The sequence below is a fragment of the Rhipicephalus sanguineus genome, chromosome 3, assembly GCF_013339695.2.
Source record: "Rhipicephalus sanguineus isolate Rsan-2018 chromosome 3, BIME_Rsan_1.4, whole genome shotgun sequence".
NCBI lineage: Eukaryota > Metazoa > Arthropoda > Arachnida > Ixodida > Ixodidae > Rhipicephalus > Rhipicephalus sanguineus.
This window is the reverse complement of record NC_051178.1, coordinates 151,076,022-151,096,906: the sequence shown is the minus strand read 5'-3', so window position 1 is coordinate 151,096,906 and position 20,885 is coordinate 151,076,022. Positions and strand designations below refer to the sequence as shown.

The 20,885-nt window shown below is 46.4% G+C and overlaps 1 protein-coding gene across 1 annotated transcript; it reads left to right on the top strand.

Annotated features, from left to right (window-relative positions):
• The first annotated feature begins 12,668 nt into the window (after positions 1 to 12,668).
• On the top strand, positions 12,669 to 14,093 carry LOC119385129 (molybdopterin synthase catalytic subunit). The gene has a single exon (XM_037652661.2). It carries the CDS (start codon positions 12,931 to 12,933, stop codon positions 13,369 to 13,371), a length of 441 nt encoding a protein of 146 aa, XP_037508589.1. The 5' UTR covers positions 12,669 to 12,930; the 3' UTR covers positions 13,372 to 14,093.
• Positions 14,094 to 20,885: the final 6,792 nt, after the last annotated feature.

Sequence of the window (20,885 nt, the reverse complement as noted above, 5' to 3'; positions counted from 1 at the left end):
GACTCTTACGAGTAAAAAAATATGAAAAAGAAAACAAACAGCGATTTGGACAGGACGAAGGGAAGAAGACAAACGTGGTGCCGTGCCTGTCGTATTCCCTTCGACCTGTCTTAAGCGCTGTTTATTTTTCCCTTCATAATGCCCCAACCAGCCTAGTCAAGCACTATGCTGCAGAATAAAAACTTACGCGCTCAATTAGAGGCCTGCTAATTTGCAATGCACTTGTCGTAACCTACATTTTTACGCATATACGCAACCACTCAGGGTAAAAACAAGGAGAAAAAAAGGGCACGTCACTAGAAATGCGTCATGTACGCATGACTCAATTAGCGCGATTAGTGAGGGATCAACGTATCTGACGTTGCGCCCTAACTTCCATGGTAACTCCGTGTATGCGCAGCTAATGAGGCAATTAGCCGGACGCCAGCACAACCAGTGTCTCCAAGTGCATGAGACCTGCCGTCCAGCATAATTAGCTTGGCAGGGACTGTCAACTCTATATATCTTCGTCATCTTCGTACGTATGTCTGTCAAACTTTTTTGACTGCCGTTTCGTTTTCAAAGCCTTTTTTTTCCTCTCCGCTACGTTTTTCTCCCCTGGCAAGCTGCAGCATAACAGTAACGCTGAGCGTTTAGGAAGCTAATTGGTCTCTGAGGCTTAGAGAGCTGTATAAATCCACTTTCTTTTTTAGGGGCGAAGCTCCTTAAAGCGGCACCCGTTCGTCCCCCGTCGTAGTGCGTAACCAGTCTTAACGCTAGTACCAGATCTTGACCTCCAAGGTGGTGCCGGTGGGAGATTTCTCCTGTGCGTTGTTGAACAATAAAAAAATTCGCAGCGTGCGCGTTAACTAAAAGCCGAATTCTTCTGTCTCTCATTCCCCATTAGCAGCCATTGGCATGTTCCAGTAGGAAACGTTAGTAGAAGTAGAAGTGTTAGCTAAAAGCCGACTTCTTCTGTCTCTCATTCCTATTAGCAGCCATTGTTTACCTCCAATGTAGTGCCTGGTGAGATTTCTCCTGTGCGTGATTAAACAATAAAAATTTTGTTCAAAACGCCATTGATTGATGAAATAAACCAACGAAAGACGCCAGATGTTTTCTAAAAGCAAAACGAAAAGACGCCAGATGTTTCTAAAGCAAAACGAAAAGACGCCAGCTGCTTAACGAAAGACGCCAGATGTTTTCTAAAGCAATGGTTTTCTAAACAATGAAAATTCACAGCGTACATGTAAAATTAATGTGAGCTGCAAGTCGTCATAACTCTCATCGAACCTTTAGTATAAACGCGCCCGATCTCACGTCGGTGATGATGTACTGGGCAGAATTCACGGAAGATTCACGGTTTACCGATGAACCTCCGCAGCTTCGCTCACTGATCATCATTCACTCTGTGGATATGCTGTGATTTTTCGGCGAACGCGCTGCTTGCTTTCAGTGTGGCCGCGAGCGAGCGCGTGGGCACGTGGCGGCATCCCTCGGCGGCCAACGTAACTATGCAGCTCACGATGCTCAAATCAGCCAATGGCAATGGACTTTGTGTTTATGATGCGGTCATTTGGGTTTATGGCATCATTTGTATAGAAAAGAGGGAACGACTTCTAGCTGACTTTTAGTGTGAATTGTAAATGCCAGGCCACGTGCTCCGCAATAATTTTTGGCTCGCGCGTTGTCAGGAGCTTCGACTACCGATCGCCAGCATGTTCTGACCATGTTGAAGAAGTGTTGCTGGGCCCCTTTCATAGGCATATGCAGGGTTCCCCTTCGGAGGGGGGGGGGGCTGTCGAACGTTCATTGCGGCGCCCCCCCTCCCTATTAAGTCAATGTATGGGGCAGACTTTGCGATCCCGTCTTCTTAGGTGACTAAGGGGGGCGGCCGCCCCCCTGCCCTTCCCCCCCACTTCGCACGCCTATGGCCCCTTAACAGCCCTTATGAAAGGAACGTTTTGCAGATTCGGTGCCGGATTAATTTTTAGGCATAAATTGTTAGACCCGTGAGCCAAGAATAACTAAGTTATTGTTAGTTCGTGTGTCTGACAGATAAGCCATCATCACTGCCTTCGAGCAACAGTCCTCAGGCCTAGCCAGCCACCTGACCTTTGTCGTTGGTTTCATGCGCCGTGGCATCAATCGCTTCTATACGTTGCGCACACCGTTTTGTATTATGCCTAAAAGCAAGGTCTTAAAGAAAAAAAGATCATAGGTGGTCGAATTGCACTAAAAAGTAAATTTTAAGAAACCGGGCCTCTTGCACGCCGTGGGTCTGTTCCTCCGTATATACAAATGATTATTGCATGCTTATTCATATTGCAGTACAACTTCATGAGCCCGAAATCAAGCGAGCCACTAAATAATAACACACATTCGCATTAATGACACAGCACAAACCTGACATGATTCCGAGACTGCTGGTTGCCATTAATCTCCTGTGACTTATGACTGGTGCCGTGTCCACTCAGACGCATCATAATTTAGTCCCGCCACAGACTCTGCGCTCTTCGGTATCGGCTCCTGAAAACCGGTGATGATGGAAGCTACCCATTCGTCAAGATTGCTGTTAATTAAATTGACACCTCGGCGCGTTTGCCTCTCTCCACCATTTGTCGTTGGTGACGAGAGCAAAAAAGAACAACAGAGTGTACGTCCTACGTTCTTAATATGAACAGTCAAGATTATTCTTCAAGACGAGAAGGAAAGTGCGAGAGAATGGAGACTGAAGCGTCTTCCGACTCGGCCAAGTCATGGTAGCTCGCGCTGAGCTCATAAACCACCGTTGACGCATCGTTTATCACTCAGTTCGAGCCACGCGAAGTGGTCCCTTGCCGACGCTGTCGCTTCATGCAAGCTCGTGTCCTTTAACAATGCGACGAGAAAATTAGCAGATTTTGATATCAGGAACTAAAGATATGATTGAAAGCATAGTTTAAAACGCCGTTGATGTAGTAGGGTGCGCTTTTGGGCTGGTTGGTTCATCATTACGAGTGAAAAACAGCGCTAAAAAGACGGGACAAGAAAGGACACGAGACCAAATCGCCGTGGTCTCGTGTCCTTTTTTGTCCCGTCTTTTAGCGCTGTTTTTCACTCGTAGGCATTGATTTAATGATTTCAGCCGCACACAAGAAAAAGGGGGGTAGTGTGAGGCTAGTATTCTATTAAAGTTGTGGCTTTGTCAATGCTTCTCTATTTAGTGAGAAGCGTTAATGCTAGCGCGAGATTACGTCGAGAAACTATTACCTAGAATGATTTTACTATACGGTACAAAGAAAACGTGTTGTATGAGTATACAGGTGTGCTCTTTGTGGGCACACTTTGGCCTCTGAAATAAGAAGAACGCGGGAAGCGGCGGGCGCATTGGCGTACCCATGCACATGTGAGCTCATCACAAGCCACTAGAACTGCACTCAAGATAACCTTCGCTGCGAGACGGGGCTCTTGGAAAGCTCAGCGCATCATGGCTCAGTGAAAGAAAACGCACACGCTGTTTCTATCCTCTCCCACTTACGGCCTGCTGATTAAACTATCGTACATGCCCGTATGCGCATTGTTTTTTGTTTTTATGTTGTTTTCAGTTCTCGATGTGCTTTATTTTTCGTATAGCGTTTTATGTGCTATAGGGTGTCAATCAATACATTCATCTGTTACAAAGGCTTAGGCAGCGAATCATCATCAAGCTGCAGCACTTGGAGACGCATGCCCGCCACCATCTGACGGAGCTCCGTGAAACTTGTATCAGTGCCGGGTAGTGTAGAAAGGGTCATTGTACGTTTTCGGGGCTTTAAATAGCGCCTATTGAGGCGATGTCACACCGCCGAATAGGGGTGCCGTGTAACGAAAGCCTCCCTTTCAGTTGCACGCCATTGGAGTCTAGATAACCGGCAACGCTTCGGCGACGCCTTTCAGACTACACCGCGCTGCAACAGACAGGGCATTGTACTGTAGCTGGCGTATACAAAACATAAAGCGGCGCCGTCTTTATGTGCGATGCCCCGGCCTGTTGCGCTCCGAAAGTCAACTCCTTTGATGTCCTCCGCTTTCCTTCTACATTAACCCTCTCGGTCTGTGCTATGTTGGTAGGTTCTGAAGATCAGATTTCCTCGCGTTGAAAGTGTGCCGCCTATTGGTCTGCAGCTGATCCTTAGAGAGAATAGAACGCTGTTTACCTACCACTAATACGAGTGTTTTATTCCCTCTCAGCTTGTCTTTTACAGAATGCGGCACAGATTTTTTAAGGCGGCGCTCACAAGAGCCTGTTTTATAAAAGAGGCGTTGGAAGAGCTCTTGGCAAACAATGCGCTTCTGTATAGTGCAACAAGCAACTCAAGATGGGTAGACTTGTCTAAGCACGTGGAGAGATTACTGGTGCAAATGTACTAGGTGGTGGCGGGGGGGGGGGGGTGCTTTCGCACTGTGTATATGAATAAGGGTGCGCGTAATGTTCCGTGCATATACACGCGTCTTGCTTCATGTTACGGCCATAGGCTCAAACATGTCATGGAACAATGGCCGAATGATCAAAATTAGTGGTCCAGACAGAATTCGATTGTGCTCAACGAGGCATACTGTCTGGAAGTGGTTTAGTTGTTAGTCGGCAGTGAATCTGAAAAGTTGAAAGCGGAGCTGTATTATATATTGCACCTCGTGAATTCGCCTCACCTTAAGCGATCCATTAAAGCGAGCGTCGTCGTAATTAACCACGCATGTGTTCTGGTCACCGGCGATGCTATTGTCTTGCACATATATAGTCTCTCTAGTCATCGCCTATGTTTGTTAAGCTTCAGGTGTAGAGCAACAAACTGAATTGGTAAGTATTATGGCTTAAACGTTAGGTTGGCTTATAAACGTCGCCATGTTAAGGGCTGTAGTTTGCGTTCTTCTCGTGCGCGCGTTTATGTGCGTCTAATTTTTCAAACAATGAACGCCGTCTATATGAGAGGCTTCCCATCGATAGCAGCTGCATTTCAAAGCTCAATTCCTATTACCACTTTCGTTCACTGCATATGTTACAGGTATCCTTTTCGACGATACGTTGAACATCGTGCGGAAGGTTTTTCAATATTCCGTGTATAGCACGCCACGTCACACCATCGCCATGAATCGCGAGAATATTAATCATTATCTGTTCCGCTTTACTTATAGTTTATACTGTAACGTGGCAAAAAAACACACGAAAATTCAGAACATTTCAGTCTATGAATAAATAGCTCCAAGCTCCGTGAAACCATCTGCTAAACTGCCTCTCCTATACACGTATTCAAAAAAAAGTGTTTAGGTTAGTGTTATATGCAAGGACAAGTTCCAGCCAGTCGTGACGTCAGACATATCAGTGAAGGTGAACTATGAAAAGCAAAGGAGCGCTTATGAAGAAAAACGTTTCATAAACTCGATCCGTATCCTCAAATTATTTTTCCTAATTCACGCCCCACAACAGGACCAGCTGTTTCGTATGGCTCGCTACAAGTCAGCGCTAATACGATGGTAATATTTGGTTAGCTTGATTTCAAGCTTTCAAATTTATCCAGTTCATGGCATTATGCGCGCAGGCGTCCGCAAGTATACGTACGAATATTTTTGTTGGTGTTTTTTTCGTTATCTTGGTACGTACTAACGTCTTACATGACTGCTAAGTAGCGAAAGTGAATATACAGTCCTGTATTTACATCGTTGCATTTTGCGATACGTCACGATGGTTCCGTCGTTCCAATAAAAATAATATCTTATTGATGCTTGCAGAGAGCAGCTTCGTAAGAAAGGGCCTTAACCTGCGTTTTTGAGATTGGGACCATTTGTCTCATAAGACTGCAACATACTGCAGCATTCTCCGTCACACCAAGCCTGCACTTTGAGCGGCTTGACTGCGCCTACAGCCATCGACCCTTACTCGAATAGAAGTACTTGTGTTAGATTCTGTCATAAAAGCAAATTAAAGCCAATTGTATGACATACTTAGTACTAACAAAGGAGGCCAGTCAATGGCAAAAAGTACTTACAATGGAAATGCTTTGTGAACTCGCGTAGCCAACTTCGAAAACCTTTCATTGGTACTATCCTCGTTAATATGCTCATCATCGTTATTCATCATTGTCTTCGTCGTCAGACTACCTGATGGGCGTACTTATGGAGAGAACTTTTACATTCCTCCTAAATACTTTAAGCTCTCCTTACTATGGGTGCTTCATGTGCTCTTGCACACAGAAGCAGAACCAGTTTAAAGCCTCACTCTCACACGCGCTCGGACGATTGACCCTACAGGAGATTGGGCAAGCGCGTCTTCCAAAGCAGGTCAGCTGTGCGTAACGCTATATATACTGCGTTCATTTCAACCCTTGGAGATACACGTGTTTTACTTTATTTCCTACCTTCTCTCATTGTCCACCCCAAACTTTGCAAAAAGAAAAAAATACAAGTTTCTCGTCGTGCCATGTGTGCACCGGTGCGTATTCGATTCGCAGGAAGTGCTCCGGGATCTTCGCGTTGATTCCGTGAGTGTCATCAGCATAGCGGGCTGAAATCTTAGAACGGAAGGCGTTCGCAAATACAAACCTCGCTGCGTCGCGTTACGAGTCGCTGCGAAACGACGAGCAAAGCGAGTCAGTGACGACAAGCACAATCCATTCACGGGTCGTTAGCCACCGCTGAATTCTCGCGATGCAGCGATGTCGAACGTAGCCGGCCAGAGAAATCGAAATCCTGCCAGTGAATGCGTCGAGGCAAGATAAGATAAGATTACGTATGTGTTTGCACAACGTGTTTTGAGTGAATTGTATTTTTCATGGACAATAAATTCCAGTGAAATCTGTACATATGGAAATTTAGATAACCTGTCGCAAGGAGATGGCAGTCTATCACACTGCAAGGAAGCACAAGCATTCAATCAAAATGTAACAACATTTCTGCATGCTTGCTTGTACACTATAAATAACGAGGACCCGTGGTCGCAGACGTCTTTACTGTGTAAGGGCTAGCTCCGAATCCCACTTCGTTATCCTCCCTCCGTTCCGTCGCTCGCGCCTCTCCCCGAGCCCATGCCCCAATTCTTTATTTTCAACATCCTCCGAGGGGGGCGGGACGAACGTGACATAGGGCGTTTCGTTTCTGTCAACATGCAGAACCTATGTACAGCGCTTCAGAACGTGGTCCGGTACAACACGATCGAAAAGAGCTCTGTTCATAGCATCTCGCCCGGAACGTAGCGATGCTACTCAAAGATATGTCTTCTTCTTGCACCATTCCCGCGTCTCCAACATGAATCTGCGTTGAAGACTGGTTCGGGCGGTAGTGCGCCGATGTGGCATGAAAATGACGTGCGCGTTTCCATCTCCGCCGTTTCCATCCTGGCACGGCACTGGTGGTGTGCTCCACATTCAGGTTCTCCTGCCCACGCGTTACCGCAGCGTAGTGGCGTTGTGTCCTCCATGAAGAGCCTAGACATCTGCGGCGATCTTTGTTACTGCGGCACGAACTGTGCGACATCCCGAATTCGGAGACGGATGCCGACATGGACGCATTTCCTTCCGATAGGCTCATCACATCAGTGGCGAGTTTCTGTGCCTGGCTCTCCTGCTCCCTGGGAAGAAGCCGGTTGATGTGCTTGCGCACTCGGCTCGCGCGATGACGGGTTCGCTTCGCCGACGTCCGCAGGGCACTGCACTTTACTTCCAGAAGCAGAAGCAGCGCTTTCACTTCCTTTTCTAGGCGAACATCCCCTGGCTTAGTCACAACCTCGTCCAGTTCCTCGAAGTTGAGCGGAACAAGTTCCTGACGTCCAGGCTGTACATCCAACGACGATCTCCTTGCCCGCCAAGGAGATCGTAGGAGCCATCATTGCTGGTGGGAAGGCTGTCGGCAGGTTCTTCATTTGCACACTTCCTCAGTTGGTCGCTGACAGGACTCTGTTCATCTTCGTCCTTGACCTTCACAGCACTGCTTCCACCATTTGTTTGATGCTGCCTTCGACATTAGCCATCGGTTGTTACTCTTTTCTTGGTTCTACAATGAACTTCAAAATGCTGCCAAAATGTTCAATTTCTTCGGACACGTCTGCCCAATAGTGTAACAGCTCTGCGTGATTAACAGATTCAAGTGAATCTTCGAGAAGCTGATCTTTCACGCAGATCCGTCTCTCGCGCCTCTCCCCGAGCCCATGTCCCACTTCTTTATTTTCAACATACACAATGGTTCCTTCCGGTGTGCCTTTTTGACATTCGCGTGGCCAGCATATGCAAAAATACCTTCACAAGTGAGTTCGTGGAGGTGCGTTACATCGGAATGAAGTAGGACATTTGTATCAGCGCCATGATGCGAGAGTGACCCTGTGCAGAATAAGCATACGTTTCGACAAGTCGGTCTATCCCTATTTAGTCTGTGATCGTTGCGCGAATGTATTTGCACTTGGTAGCAATTTCCCGGAAAAGCCTACCTCGCCTCTGAATAAAGTTGGTTGTGAGCGACATTCTTTCCTGTGCGATATTGTTTACTTGTTTTGGCGCCGTTTCCACCGCAAAATGCATTAACCAACTTGCGAAATAATAATGCTAATCAGTAGACCTGTCTGGCGTTCATATATACGTTATCACTAGAATCATACGCCCATGAGCTGGTGATGATGGCAAAGAGATAAGATCGGGTAGCAAAAGTAATCTTTAGATCATACCAGCCCATAAATTTGACTGCTCAAGCTATGATGTTAAGTGGGTATGGTAGGGTGAACGGGTCATCTAGGTTTAAGCTTTATTTCTCTGGAAATTTTTCATATTTTATTGTGAAACTTTGCGTGCTCATTAAGAATGGTGTCGGCCTTGACAATGCATGATTTTGACCCTGTAGCTTTTGTTACTATATTGCATTTAATTCTCAAATCTTATAGTGGGGTGTTAAAATAAATGTACCTTTCTCAGAAACTAAAAACAGTATGACGTTGAAATCCGGCACGGTCATTGCACATGGCAGTGGCATTGACACCTAGCTCTAAAAACGGATTCCTACCTTTATCTCACAAGAAAAAAAAGTATTGTCCTCACATGTCACGTGCCGTAAGAGAGACTTTCCAACTAATATTGTTTTTCTTAATTATAACTCATACAGTTTTTCAAAGCTGTAAATTCAGACTATTTGGAAGGTATTTAGGTATAATCTGACAAAATTTCAGCGCGTATGAATGGATAGTTTTCCTGAAAAGGTGCATTAAGTTTGAAAGATTTTTCAGAATACTGATCGTGGGAGGAACGAGCCTTTATGTTTAAAAACACACGCGGAAAGTGTCCACAGCATAAACCAATGACTACGTTACAAAAACATTACGGCTGGAAAAATTTGTAATCAAAACTTATCAAAATATTAGTAAATGAACATATTTAACCGATCTATCCATATTGATGATAAAAAAATACATATATGCAGAAGTTGTGATGGAAAATAACATGGAAACAAAGCCGTTGCATCCGTCAGGAGGCGCGGTTTTTGGTGCCATTTCTAAAATGGTTTCGAGCGCTCCTACGCGCTCGCCACTACGCGGCTTTCCTCCTCCGAGTGTGTATTATTTTTTGGTAATGAAATCAAAAATTGCTTTTTTTTTGTCGATATACCCTATCACACCCCCTTAACCTACCTAATGATGATAACTGTAGACTACAGCATCGTACAACATTACGGCTTGGATGTCGATATCGCTACTGCAGCGTTCGCCAATGTGCTTCGACGTCGTATTCCATCAGCCTACGAACATTCGACAAATTGTATCGTCCCCCGGAAGCTCTCACGGTTATTTACCGTCCGCTAGGCATGCCCGTGAGCTCACACGGGCACTTCGGATCGTTTCGACTTGGCATGTCTGCTTCGCGCCCCATCCTTCCACGTCCGCGTTTATACACGAAGTATCTGGGTTGTCCACCGGTGATCGATCGAGTATTACGAAGGATAAGAAAGTTGGCAACGACGTGAAAAATAGCCAAGCGCAAGTAGGCAAAAATAAAATTAATGACAGCGTGGTCATAGTAAAGGAAGAGGCCGGAAAGAAAATAAAGAAGGAAAGAAAAGAAAACGAAACGAGAGGAACGACACGCGACGACGGAGTGGCACGCCGGCGACTCGCGCATCGCGTAGCTACTGATTGCTTTATGTATTACCTTTTTTTGGTATTACTTATTCATTCGTATTCCTCAGCGCCGCTTCGTCTTCTTGGGTCTCGTGACGCATCGCTTCAAGGCAAAGACATGATGCATAGCTGAGAGGTCAGGCGTGCACTTGTCAGGCGCTGTGTCTCTTTCGGGTCGCTTATGGCGGAAAGAGAGGAGAAAGAAAAGTGGAACTGAAGTGAGGAAGAGAACGAGAGAGAGAGAGAGGTGACGGGGAGAGGAGGGCGACAAGCGAGAAAGGCGTTAACGCTACGACTCTGGAGGGCCTTTGTGCACCTCCTCCTGCATGGGAGAACGCATTGTGTCAGAAATTACGAGATTGTGTCTCTCAATAACAACAAAGAAAAATGTTTGAGTGAGAGAGAGTTTTGATAAAAGAGCGCGGCACAGCGTATATGAGAATGAACGTATGTCTAAATAGGGCTCCAAAGGTGCGCAAGTAAATGCAGAAAAGTTTCCAAGAGCATGAACCCGGATGAAATATGAGAAGAAGATGGAGGAAGGGGTAAGAATGAATTGAAGCGTTGGATCACGAGGTATGCAATGACGGCGACCTTTAGGAAACAAAGTCTAGAAAAAGAATTTAGAGGTCCTAAAGCAGTTCTTCCATGCTGACGCTTCTGGGCCTGTCGCGAAGCGTCGATGTCGGCACGTTGTTTCGTTGAACGAAGCTCTTTGAAGCCTGGGAAAACTTCAGTGACCGCGGTGTCTCATAGCGTAAGACGGGAACAATTCCTTGCTTCAAACATTTTGTCAGACAGCACGGCACACATTGCGCTTGTGAAAGTTAGTTGTCGATCCCCCACACATGTCAGCCACGGTTTAAAAAGCCAACAACAACAAAAACTGTGCAATCGCACTAAAGAGCCAATAACCTAAGGTGTTGTGGAAATCGATTCTCCTTGCCACACGTGCGAGTGGCAGTGGTACTGTTTTTGCGGCCCAACATTTTCACCACAAATATGCGAATTTTGCATAATGAGAGCCTAAAAATGGTCGACTTTTCGCTGCAAACGGCCATTCACGAGCAAAGTAAAGCGTAAATTAAATTTTACGCGCAAATTCCTCATAACTCCAGCTGCAATAAACAGCGCTTGAAATCGAACTTGTGCGGTTGCACGATTCTTGCTGTGTAGAAGATAAAGACCACACACGAACAAGACTGAGTGAGTGAAGCGCTAACAGCTCAAGTTTACTGAATCGGAAACCTTACTGAAAACCCTGAAACAAGAACATATTAGAAGCATACGATCACACTATCTGAAACTTAATTCAAGGAGCCTACACATCATACCTTCTTTCACCTCGACAACGACATAAGTCCTCTTTTGGGAGACTTTCTGACTGCAAGGTCAGAAAGTCTCCCATTACGCGTCTCAGATTACGCTCTTTTTGATCAGGTGTTTTATACGGTTCTGCGGTTGAGCATATATCAGTTGTCAGGGTCCAGCTACTTGGTATTCGTTTATAATTGTTTGGAAAGCAGTTTAAAATATCCTTAACAACAGCCACGGCACGCTATTTTCATTGTTATTATCTTTAAAAATTTGCCGGTATATCATTCGCCCTCATTTAATATCACCCTAAATGGACTCTTATATTCATATGTATCAACGTTGACTAGATGAATATGAGTAAGGCCTATGAGTTTCTGTGTAAAAATTTTGCCGAAATGCAAAGCCAACAAACGTACAAGCTCAAACGCTTGCGCCTTTCATGCCTATGTCATCGTAGATTGTACACTAAAAGCCGGTACTATAAACCATCAACTCCGTGGACCAACGCTCTATGGACTTCTGCACCACTCGAAGCAAACAAGATTGACTACAGTATTTCGCAATGGTTTCGTGCATTTCAGCACTGTGCCGAATTAGGGAGCCTTAAAAACCGTATTTTCGTATTACCGTGTACACTATGGTGTACGCCAGTGCTGAGAGCCTGTGTCTGCCCTTCGTGCCAACAGCTGCTTAGGCTCATTTAACCTCGTCAAGCTCGGCGCAGTGCAGCATCGCACTGAAGCCTCGTAGATGTACCTCTGCATGACATGTGTCCAGTCCAGCTGCGTGCACACAGACAGCAACGCATACACTGATCGCATTTGAACTCGAAAAACACATGATAGGAACGGAAGTATGCAGGACAGACATGCGTGCCTCGTCTATTTACGCTTCGAGCCCCAGCCATACACCGGCGCACTTTATCGCGCCGCCACAACGCAGCTGTTGATGTGCGCGTAGACCATGCCTGGGTGGCTCTCCGTGCGCCTGTTGCTCTTCGCCAACGCCCGGGAACTCGCCGGCACTTCAGAGGCTTCGCTCATAGTACCTGCCGTGCTTCGAGACGTCGACGAACTCAAGCAGATTACCTTCGCGGCGCATCCGAAGCTCGCAACGCTAGAGCACAGTGCAGCCATCGCCGTGAACGAGTCATACATTGAGCCTGGCGTCGAAGTAACACTCAGGCAGGGAGACGAGGTCGCCTTCATTCCAGCGATCAGCGGTGGGTGACCTGCAAGTCTTCTGTATCCAAGAAACAAAAGTGAGGTGGTTTAATGATCCAGCGAAGAGACCTTTGGGAATTACTTATACAGAAGTGCAGTGCCAGGAAACACTGAAGCAAGGGGACTAGGCGAACCTTCAATCCAGCTATAGGTTACCAAGGAATCAACAGTTCTGTGCAAATCGTAGCCGACAAAGAAGACCTATACGAGTTTCTCAGTAGAAAGTGTCTCAAAGAGCATCACTTTCTTCCCGGCCGTGCCATCTGTGGGACTTACAGGCCTATCAATATTGATCTAAGCAATATGAATCACGTAGAGCTATCGGAGGACGCACTGGACGTCGGAGCCGTTCTCGCACAGGCTGGATCTCATGACTGCGGCGCTCTATCGGTCTTCTTGGGAACCACGCGCAATCACTGCGATGGAAAGCCAGTGGACAGGCTGAGTTACGAAGCGTACGCGCCCATGGCGAAGCGCGAAATGCTGCGCATCTGCGAAGCCATTCGTGAACGGTGGGCCGTGAAGAACATCGCCATCGTTCACCGGCTGGGAGACGTGCCTCTGGGCGAGTCCAGCGTGCTCATTGCCGTCTCCTCCGAACACCGCCAGGAGGCGATGGACGCGTCGAAGTACGCCATCGACGAGCTCAAGCGACGTGTGCCGATTTGGAAGAAGGAGCACTACAGTGACGATGGCGAACAGTGGAAAGAGAACAAGGAGTGCTTCTGGACCGAAGGACGCTGAACTTTGAAGTTTTTCTAGCTGTTGTTATGCATCTGAGGAGGGTTTTATAAAATGGCGAATGTCTTCTAGGGTCATGCCTAAGAGAGCACGAGCAGCGTTCCTAAAAAAGGAATGACAGTTAGTTAATCTATAGTTTGTGTTTTCATTAGACTGTTTAACCTAGCTGGTTAGGGGTAGTTTTACCTGTTTTCTGTTCGTATCTGTTGCATCAGTAACCTATGATATGCTCCAGTTAAATTTCAGGATTCCTGATTTTGCTGCGTCTTCATTGAGTGCTCTTGAAACTTAGTTTTAACAAACTTCTTATTTCAACTGCGTTCCTCTTATCTCTGGTAAGCTGTTGCCGTGGTTCCATAAGAGACGCCCAGTGCTTCGTTCGATCTTCACTCGCTCTGTTGATCTCGTTGAGCCGTTTCGATATTATAAATACTGAATGTTGCCGTTGTATTGATTCACAGGCGTCATGTTCTTTAGTTAAGTGTGGAGGGTTCAGATAAATTGATTGCTGGTTCTTAAATGTACGCGTACGTTTGCCTTTTCTAGTTTTTTTCTTTGGGAACCTATACTCACGAGTCAAATACACGATGCTTTGGACGGGGGTGTCTATAACGCGTATGTGTTTGATGAATATTACTCTGCACGCTATTCATTCCAATTTTTCGCATATATTTTCAACAGGAAAGAACTTTCGTTTTCATATATTATTGAGTAGAGAAAGTACTGCTGCCCGTAACGTCAATAAAGAACGTTGATATAAACGCGAGTCAAGTGCGTTCACTTTATCCTTGTTTTGCTGCCCCATATTGGGTCTGGCCACACGAACACGAGCTTAGTGTCTGCTGCAACTACATCGTTGCGTGTTATTACATTTTTCATTACTAACACTTTGGTATTTAGCGCGATTCCTAAGCTTTGTTAATAGTTTCTGTATCATTTTCGTATCTACCAAACAGTGCGGTAAAAACCCGGTATTTTAGGAATACATAGATAGGTAATGCATGCCTATTTTATCGACGGCGTTTTCGTCACATCTCCCTGCTTATTTTACAGCGAAAGCTGTTATGAGATCATTTCACCGGCCGTTTTTGGCGCCGTAGTTGTCCGCCGCCGCCGCCGCCGCCGCCGCCGCTGCCGCCGCCGCCGCCGCCGCCGCCGCCGCCGGTGTCCGTAACCAGTATCGCTCGAAATAAGAAAAAAAAACGAAATAAGAAAAAATTCCAGGATGGAACGAGGTTCGAACCTGGGCCCTCTGCGTGGGAGCCCAGTATTCAACCTCTGAGCCATGCCGGTGCTTGAGACTGCTTTGCGAAAAGGTCCTATACAGGCTTCATTTCGGGAAGGAACCGCATTAGCATATGCAATATAGCGTGGTAGAAGAGTAAAATAAGCACCAAGCGTCGCACAACGGGAATTCTGTAACCAGGCGTCACATAATGCGAATTGCGCAACGATTAGGTTGTTGAATGCTTCCAACCCATTACAAAGGGCTCTGCCATAATTCTTCATCGTCATCAGGCACAGCATCAACAAAGTGCGCATAATGCCTTACATGCGTTTAGCAGGTATCAACGCTCTCCGTAGAATGACGAAAAATGGCACAGTGCCTGCTGCGCTACTTCTCAAAAATTACAGTGATTTAGAGCGTAGTGGGTTCCTCGCAAGTGCACTTGTATTGGTTGCCAAGGAAGCCCATAAGCGCATGATCCACTTCCTCGGGGTCTCAGTAAAATTACAATGATTTATAGCGTAGTGGGTTCCTCGCAAGTGCACTTGTATTGGTTGCCAAGGAAGCCCATAAGCGCATGATAGGTTTCCTCGGGGTCTCAGTAAAGTTCTTCGCCCCCCCCCCCGTCTCTCTCCCACGTCAACGTATGTTATACAGCATGAAGGGAGAGGGAAATAGCGACTGGGCGTCACCCAATGCAAATTACAAAACTGGTGGGCCGTTTAAAGATTTCTACCCATTACAAAGGACTGAGCCATAATTCTTCATCGTCATCAGTCGTCGCGTCAACAAAGTGCACATAATGCCTTACAGACGTGTAGCTGGTGCCTCGCTTCTCCGCAGAATAACGAATAATGGCTTAGTAGGTGCTTCCCAAATTCACAAAAATTGTGATTTATGGGGTAGTGGGTACCTTTCTAGTGTACTTGTATTGTAGCCCCAAGAGAGCTTAACGGGCTCTGGAAACGCCGCTCTTCCAGCTTTCGCTGTGACTGTGCTGCGGTTTCAGCGCAGGCCTGGCGTTTTTTTATAGAGTTAGTAGTTTCTAAGTATTTGTGCAGTCAGGAGATTTATCGGAACTTATAAGTGCCTTCCCCTTTTTTCACTATCTATATTTCCACTCGCTCTGTAAAAGCTAGTAGTCCAGGAGCGCCGTGCGACGCGAGCGAACTGTAACGAAAAGCCTAGCTGACGACGAAAGCCGAATCCCCCCCCTTTGCGTCACCGGAGTGCCGCTCGCAGCGCCGCCATCGGTGGCGCACAAGGCGAATAGCTTCGTTATGAAGACACCACTCCAGGACGACTCCAGTTTGCAAGACCTCATGTACGCTGTTTCGTGCGAGTGCCTAACACGGTGCTACGAATGCAAAGTCTGGTGAATCGGTGCCGATGAAGAGTTGATGTCCACGGCGCACGGCGGCGGCGACCACGACAGCGCCGCTAACTTTGTCTGGTAGAGCACGAGTGTGTAAGTGACCACGACGCCGACCATCTGCAAGAGGAAAATCTGTGTTTGCATGAAGAAGGAAATAGCTTGCATCGTATCGCCATTCTAGCGCATTGCGATCATTTAAACGAGGACGAAGCTTTGCCCTAAAGGTCTAGTCATCTAGAAATATTCGCGCAAAAAAAATGAAAGTAGAAAAAATTCATCAGTCAATCCACTCTGTGAAAGCGGATGACCGGCGAAGCGGTGTACCACACGGATTTATTAAGGCGAAAGCCTTAGTTTCCTCAACAAACGCGTGAATAAAACACGACAGTGCCGAAAAAACGACGCCAGAACGTTGATCTTCGCATTTGTAAATACGGCAACATCCTAATTGAAGTTCCCGATTCCTCTCAATGGGGAACTTCAATTATTTTTCTTGCTCAAAACAAAAAGTGTAGTGGTGAAACTTGCCAAATAACAAGGGTTATTTATTTGTTTTCAATTTAATTCGACATCCAATTTTTAATTGGAGCACCACGTGGTGCAACCTGCGTCTCAATATGGGCCAAAATGAAGATTTTTTCAATATTGCGATTTATTCTCGTAGTATCTATAAGCTTCCATGGTAGGGACAAATTTTTTACACAGAATGTAGTACGGTCCGCATAGTAAGTAATGATTGCTCAGCTATTCTTACGTAGCGTAATGTTTAGGGGTGTGCGAATATCAAATTTTTCGAATACGAATCCAATACGAATATCCACCTTCGAATATCGAATCGAATATCGAATATTAAAGGAAAAATGCCTCCACAGTAACGATATTTTATTTAACATGTAGCTATTTGAAAAAAAAAACATTAACAGCCTGACTGGCAACACAACATACACTGCTATCTCCAGAACACAATGTCCAGGCTAGCACAATGCACATCACAACACAAGTAAATATCACGGCACAATGAAAGTAATGACTACATGTTATCATGAAGAAATATGAGTTGCTCCACATGATCAGGCGGCAGGCGCTCCCTTGTAACAGAGACACCCCCCCCCCCCCCGCCACTGAAAAGGCACGCTCGCTTGGAACAGAAGTGGCTGGTATAGGGAGTTACATACATGGGGCAAAGCTTTGCCAGACTGGGGTATTTGAAGGTGCCTACAGTCCGCCACCAGTCACGTGGGTCACCGTCTTTCTTCAGAAGTGGTCCCGCACAGTGAACGAGTGGTAGTGCGGCACGTTACGGCCGCATAATATTGAAAATGTGCGGTTACATGATCGCCAACAGCGCTGCACGTCGGAGATGCACCAGCAATAAATCATACGTATTGGGGCGCTCGTCGCAGGCAGATATCGTGCCTCCGTGTACTTGCGATGTTTATCGCTCCTCTCGGTAACGTTTTTAGCGATACGAACGCAGCAGAAATCTGGAAGACGAGTTATTTTATGCGTCATAATCGAATCGCATATTCCAATTTTTTGAATATTCAAAGTTATCGAATATTCGAAACTTTTCGAATACGCGATTTTCGAATCGAATACGAATATTTCAAATGTAATATTCGACGAATATTCGAAAATTTCGAATATTCGCACACCCCTAGTAATGTTACAAAGAAAAATGCAAACATACATAATTTTGGCAAAATATCTAGAGGTGTACACGATAGAAAAAATGCAGTAATATTATTGAGCGTCGAACGCCTTACACAAATGCCTTTGCTTAATGTATAAACCAAAAGTAGTATTGAAACGAGAACCGATACTCTCAAAGTAAATGTTCTGGCAAATATCACACAGACGACATTCTGCAAAATTCGGTAGGCTTACATGTGACCAAAAAATTTCTTCTCTCCGACATATTCTAGCAATTCACTGCTTTCAATGAAGTAAATCAGCACGATTTCTTTTTAATATGTTTGGGGTGATCGCCAAAATGGCAGGGACATTTGGTGTTGAATGATCCATCTGTAATTTCAATCCGTGTAAGCGGCTCTATAATAGGGCTTGCCTTGGCAGTGTATAAATTTCACCATGTGGATAAAGAAATTATGTTAACTCATAGATGTAACTGCGACACTATACAAAATTCGTCTGGGAACATCTACCTCGAGTTAGGTAGGGGGGGGGGGGGGTATGGTGCCATTTTCGTTGGTTGACGAAAACAGCGACTAGTAAACCTTAGTGGCTGCCCCAATTTATATATTGAGTGCGAGACCGAGCCTTCTAATGTCACAAACACGCATGTTAACACTTGCAAACTCGTCCTCGTTAGCGTGAAGGCGCGTATATTGGTTATTTCAAACGCATTTAAGATCTTTTGCGCCATACCGGTATGAATATTGGTGATTCAACATTGAAGAAGCCGCAGGCGTTGAAAGTGAACGTCTCCTCCTTGAAACGCAGCAGCAGAGAAAGGACCTGAAAATTGTGTGCGCATGTTGGCAATCATTATCATCATCAGGACGTCATTATACTCAGCATATCTGATGCCCACGGCAGGACAAGCGCGTCTCCCAACTATCTCCAATTTACCTTATCTTGTGCGAGCTGATTCCGCTTTATCCCTGCGAACTTCTTAACTCCGTTGCTCCAACTCGCTCGCTACCGTCCTCGGCTGTACTTCTCGTCGCTTGATATCCATTCGTTTGCTCTAACCGAGCGCCAGTTGCCTGTCCTGCGCATTACGTGGCCGATCCAGGTCTATTTCTTTCCGCAATGTGAACTACACAATATAGGCTACCCTGCTTGTTCTCTGACCCATTCTACCGTCTTTCAGTGGCTTACAAGTCACTGCGGCATATTGGGCAACGAACATGCCGACGCTGCTGCTCGAACTGCACACGAAGACGGCGTACAAGAATCCATCCCGTTATCAAGAACGGATGCTGCGATGAAAATTCGAGAGATTACCAATGAAGAAATAAAAGCCTTGTGGAACACACCAAGTTTACAGCACACACGACTGCATAGACTGGACCCGTGTCGTCGACTTCGGCCTCCGTCCGGACTCTCTCGACTCGAGGCAACAGTGCTTTGTCGACTGTGGCTTGGTGTTGCATTCACCAAATCTTTTGCCTTCCGAATCGGTATGGCAGAGAGTGCTGCTTGCAGCCAGTGTGACAGCGAAGAAACGATAGACCACGTTCTTTGTCGCTGCCCTCGCTACAGCTCGCACAGACTGTCGCTAGCTGCTGTGTTCGCCCGCCTTGACGACAGACCCCTGTCGGAACAGTCAGTGCTGGAATGCCGACCCGAACTGCGCACAGCGAAAATCATTTAAGGCCTTACTGAACTTTTTGCGTGCCAGTGGCCTATTGAATAGGCTTTAGTACTCCCGCTCTACAGCTTCCTTTTGTTTGTCGCGCGCCTGCTCTTCTCTCCGCTGTCCTTTCCATCTTTCTTTCCCTTTCCCCCTCCTCTTAGTGTAGAGTAGCAAACCGGATGCTACAATTCTGGTTAACCTCCCTGCCTTTCTCTCGTTTTATTCTCTCTCTCTCTCTCTCTCTCTCTCTCCTCTCATCCTCCTCTCTCCTCTCCTCCTCTCATCTCTCTCTCTCTCTCTACCGTCTTTCTCTTAAACGGGTCCTGCAAAACTGTTCCAAGTAACCATCGAATGGCTTCATTAAAGGAGTTTATTTCCTCATGAATCGACAGCACCAAAAATTTTTGGAATCCGTGAAGTACGAGTGGAATTACAGAGATGTGTCTCGCGCTGTAATTGCTTTCTCTCTTCTCTCGTCCCGACGAGCGTGGTGGGAGCTAAGCACGGAGGGATGGCACGGGGAAAAGAAGTTACGTCACGAGCGCGCTTGAGCACTTTTTAAAGACGATAGTCTTTCTTGGGGAACTTAAACGCAGAAATTTTGGTCTGTCTTTCTGTCTGTCCTTCTGTCTGTCTTTCTGTCTGTCTTTCTGTTTGTCGGCACGTCCCTCGATTCAGCCACTCGGCCAAATTTGAACCACTTGCCCAAGGGCCAGCCGTCATGAACGGCTGACGATGTTCATACTTGTGTACATTGTTGATCAAAAAGCAAACATTACGCATATCTGAGGCGCAACATCACTAGGTAAATATTAGGCGGTGTGTTCCTTTAACAGAAAATACATAGATACGCAATTTTAAAGACCTTGATGGTATGCGTTTAACGTTGAGACAGTAACGCGTTTATTAAAAGATTGCCACAGCTGAAGCGATCAGCGGTCCAAGCCGAGCAAGCGCGAGCGCCAACACAACCGTCTTCGTCGTCTTCTTTCGCAGGCGTTCTTGTCTGCGCCCTAACCATGTTACAAATCACTCCCCCGCGGTAAAGGAGCCATCCTGGCGACCTAAGGACAGGTACACTGGTGGGTCATAATGCGGCTTCAGTCGATCGACGTGAACAGTCTCGCGGCCGCGACGACGGCGGTCCGTAGATGATTGAACAGGCTCAATCATATAGTTAACTGGGGATGCTTGACGTAGGACGCGGTAGGGCCTTCGTACTTAGGCAGTAGCTTTGGTGGAAAGGCCAGGAGCGGAGGAGGGAACGCGAAGCCACACCAACGTTCCAGGCGAATACGACTGAGGAGGCAGGTTTTCGTCGTGACGGTCCTTCTGGCCCTACTCGCCCTACAATGTTACAACCCTAGTTTCTTAAGGTGCGCTGAAAATGCGACTGCGCTGAAACTTGTCTTCCTCCGTGCCCTCTGCACAAGCTCATGTTGTGTTCGGTTTCGGTTCAGTATTGCATTGTACGAAAGACAGGGGGCGCCGCTCGGGCATTCCTGTTTACCCAGGCGACGTGTAAGTAAGAGAGTTTGTGGAGAGTACTCGTTGAGTGCGGACGTTTCTTCTCCTTCGGCGCATCGCGCCAA

Coding starts and splice junctions, on each gene's coding strand:
- LOC119385129 (XM_037652661.2), top strand. CDS start 12,931: ATGAATCACGTAGAGCTATCGGAGGACGCACTGGACGTCGGAGCCGTT.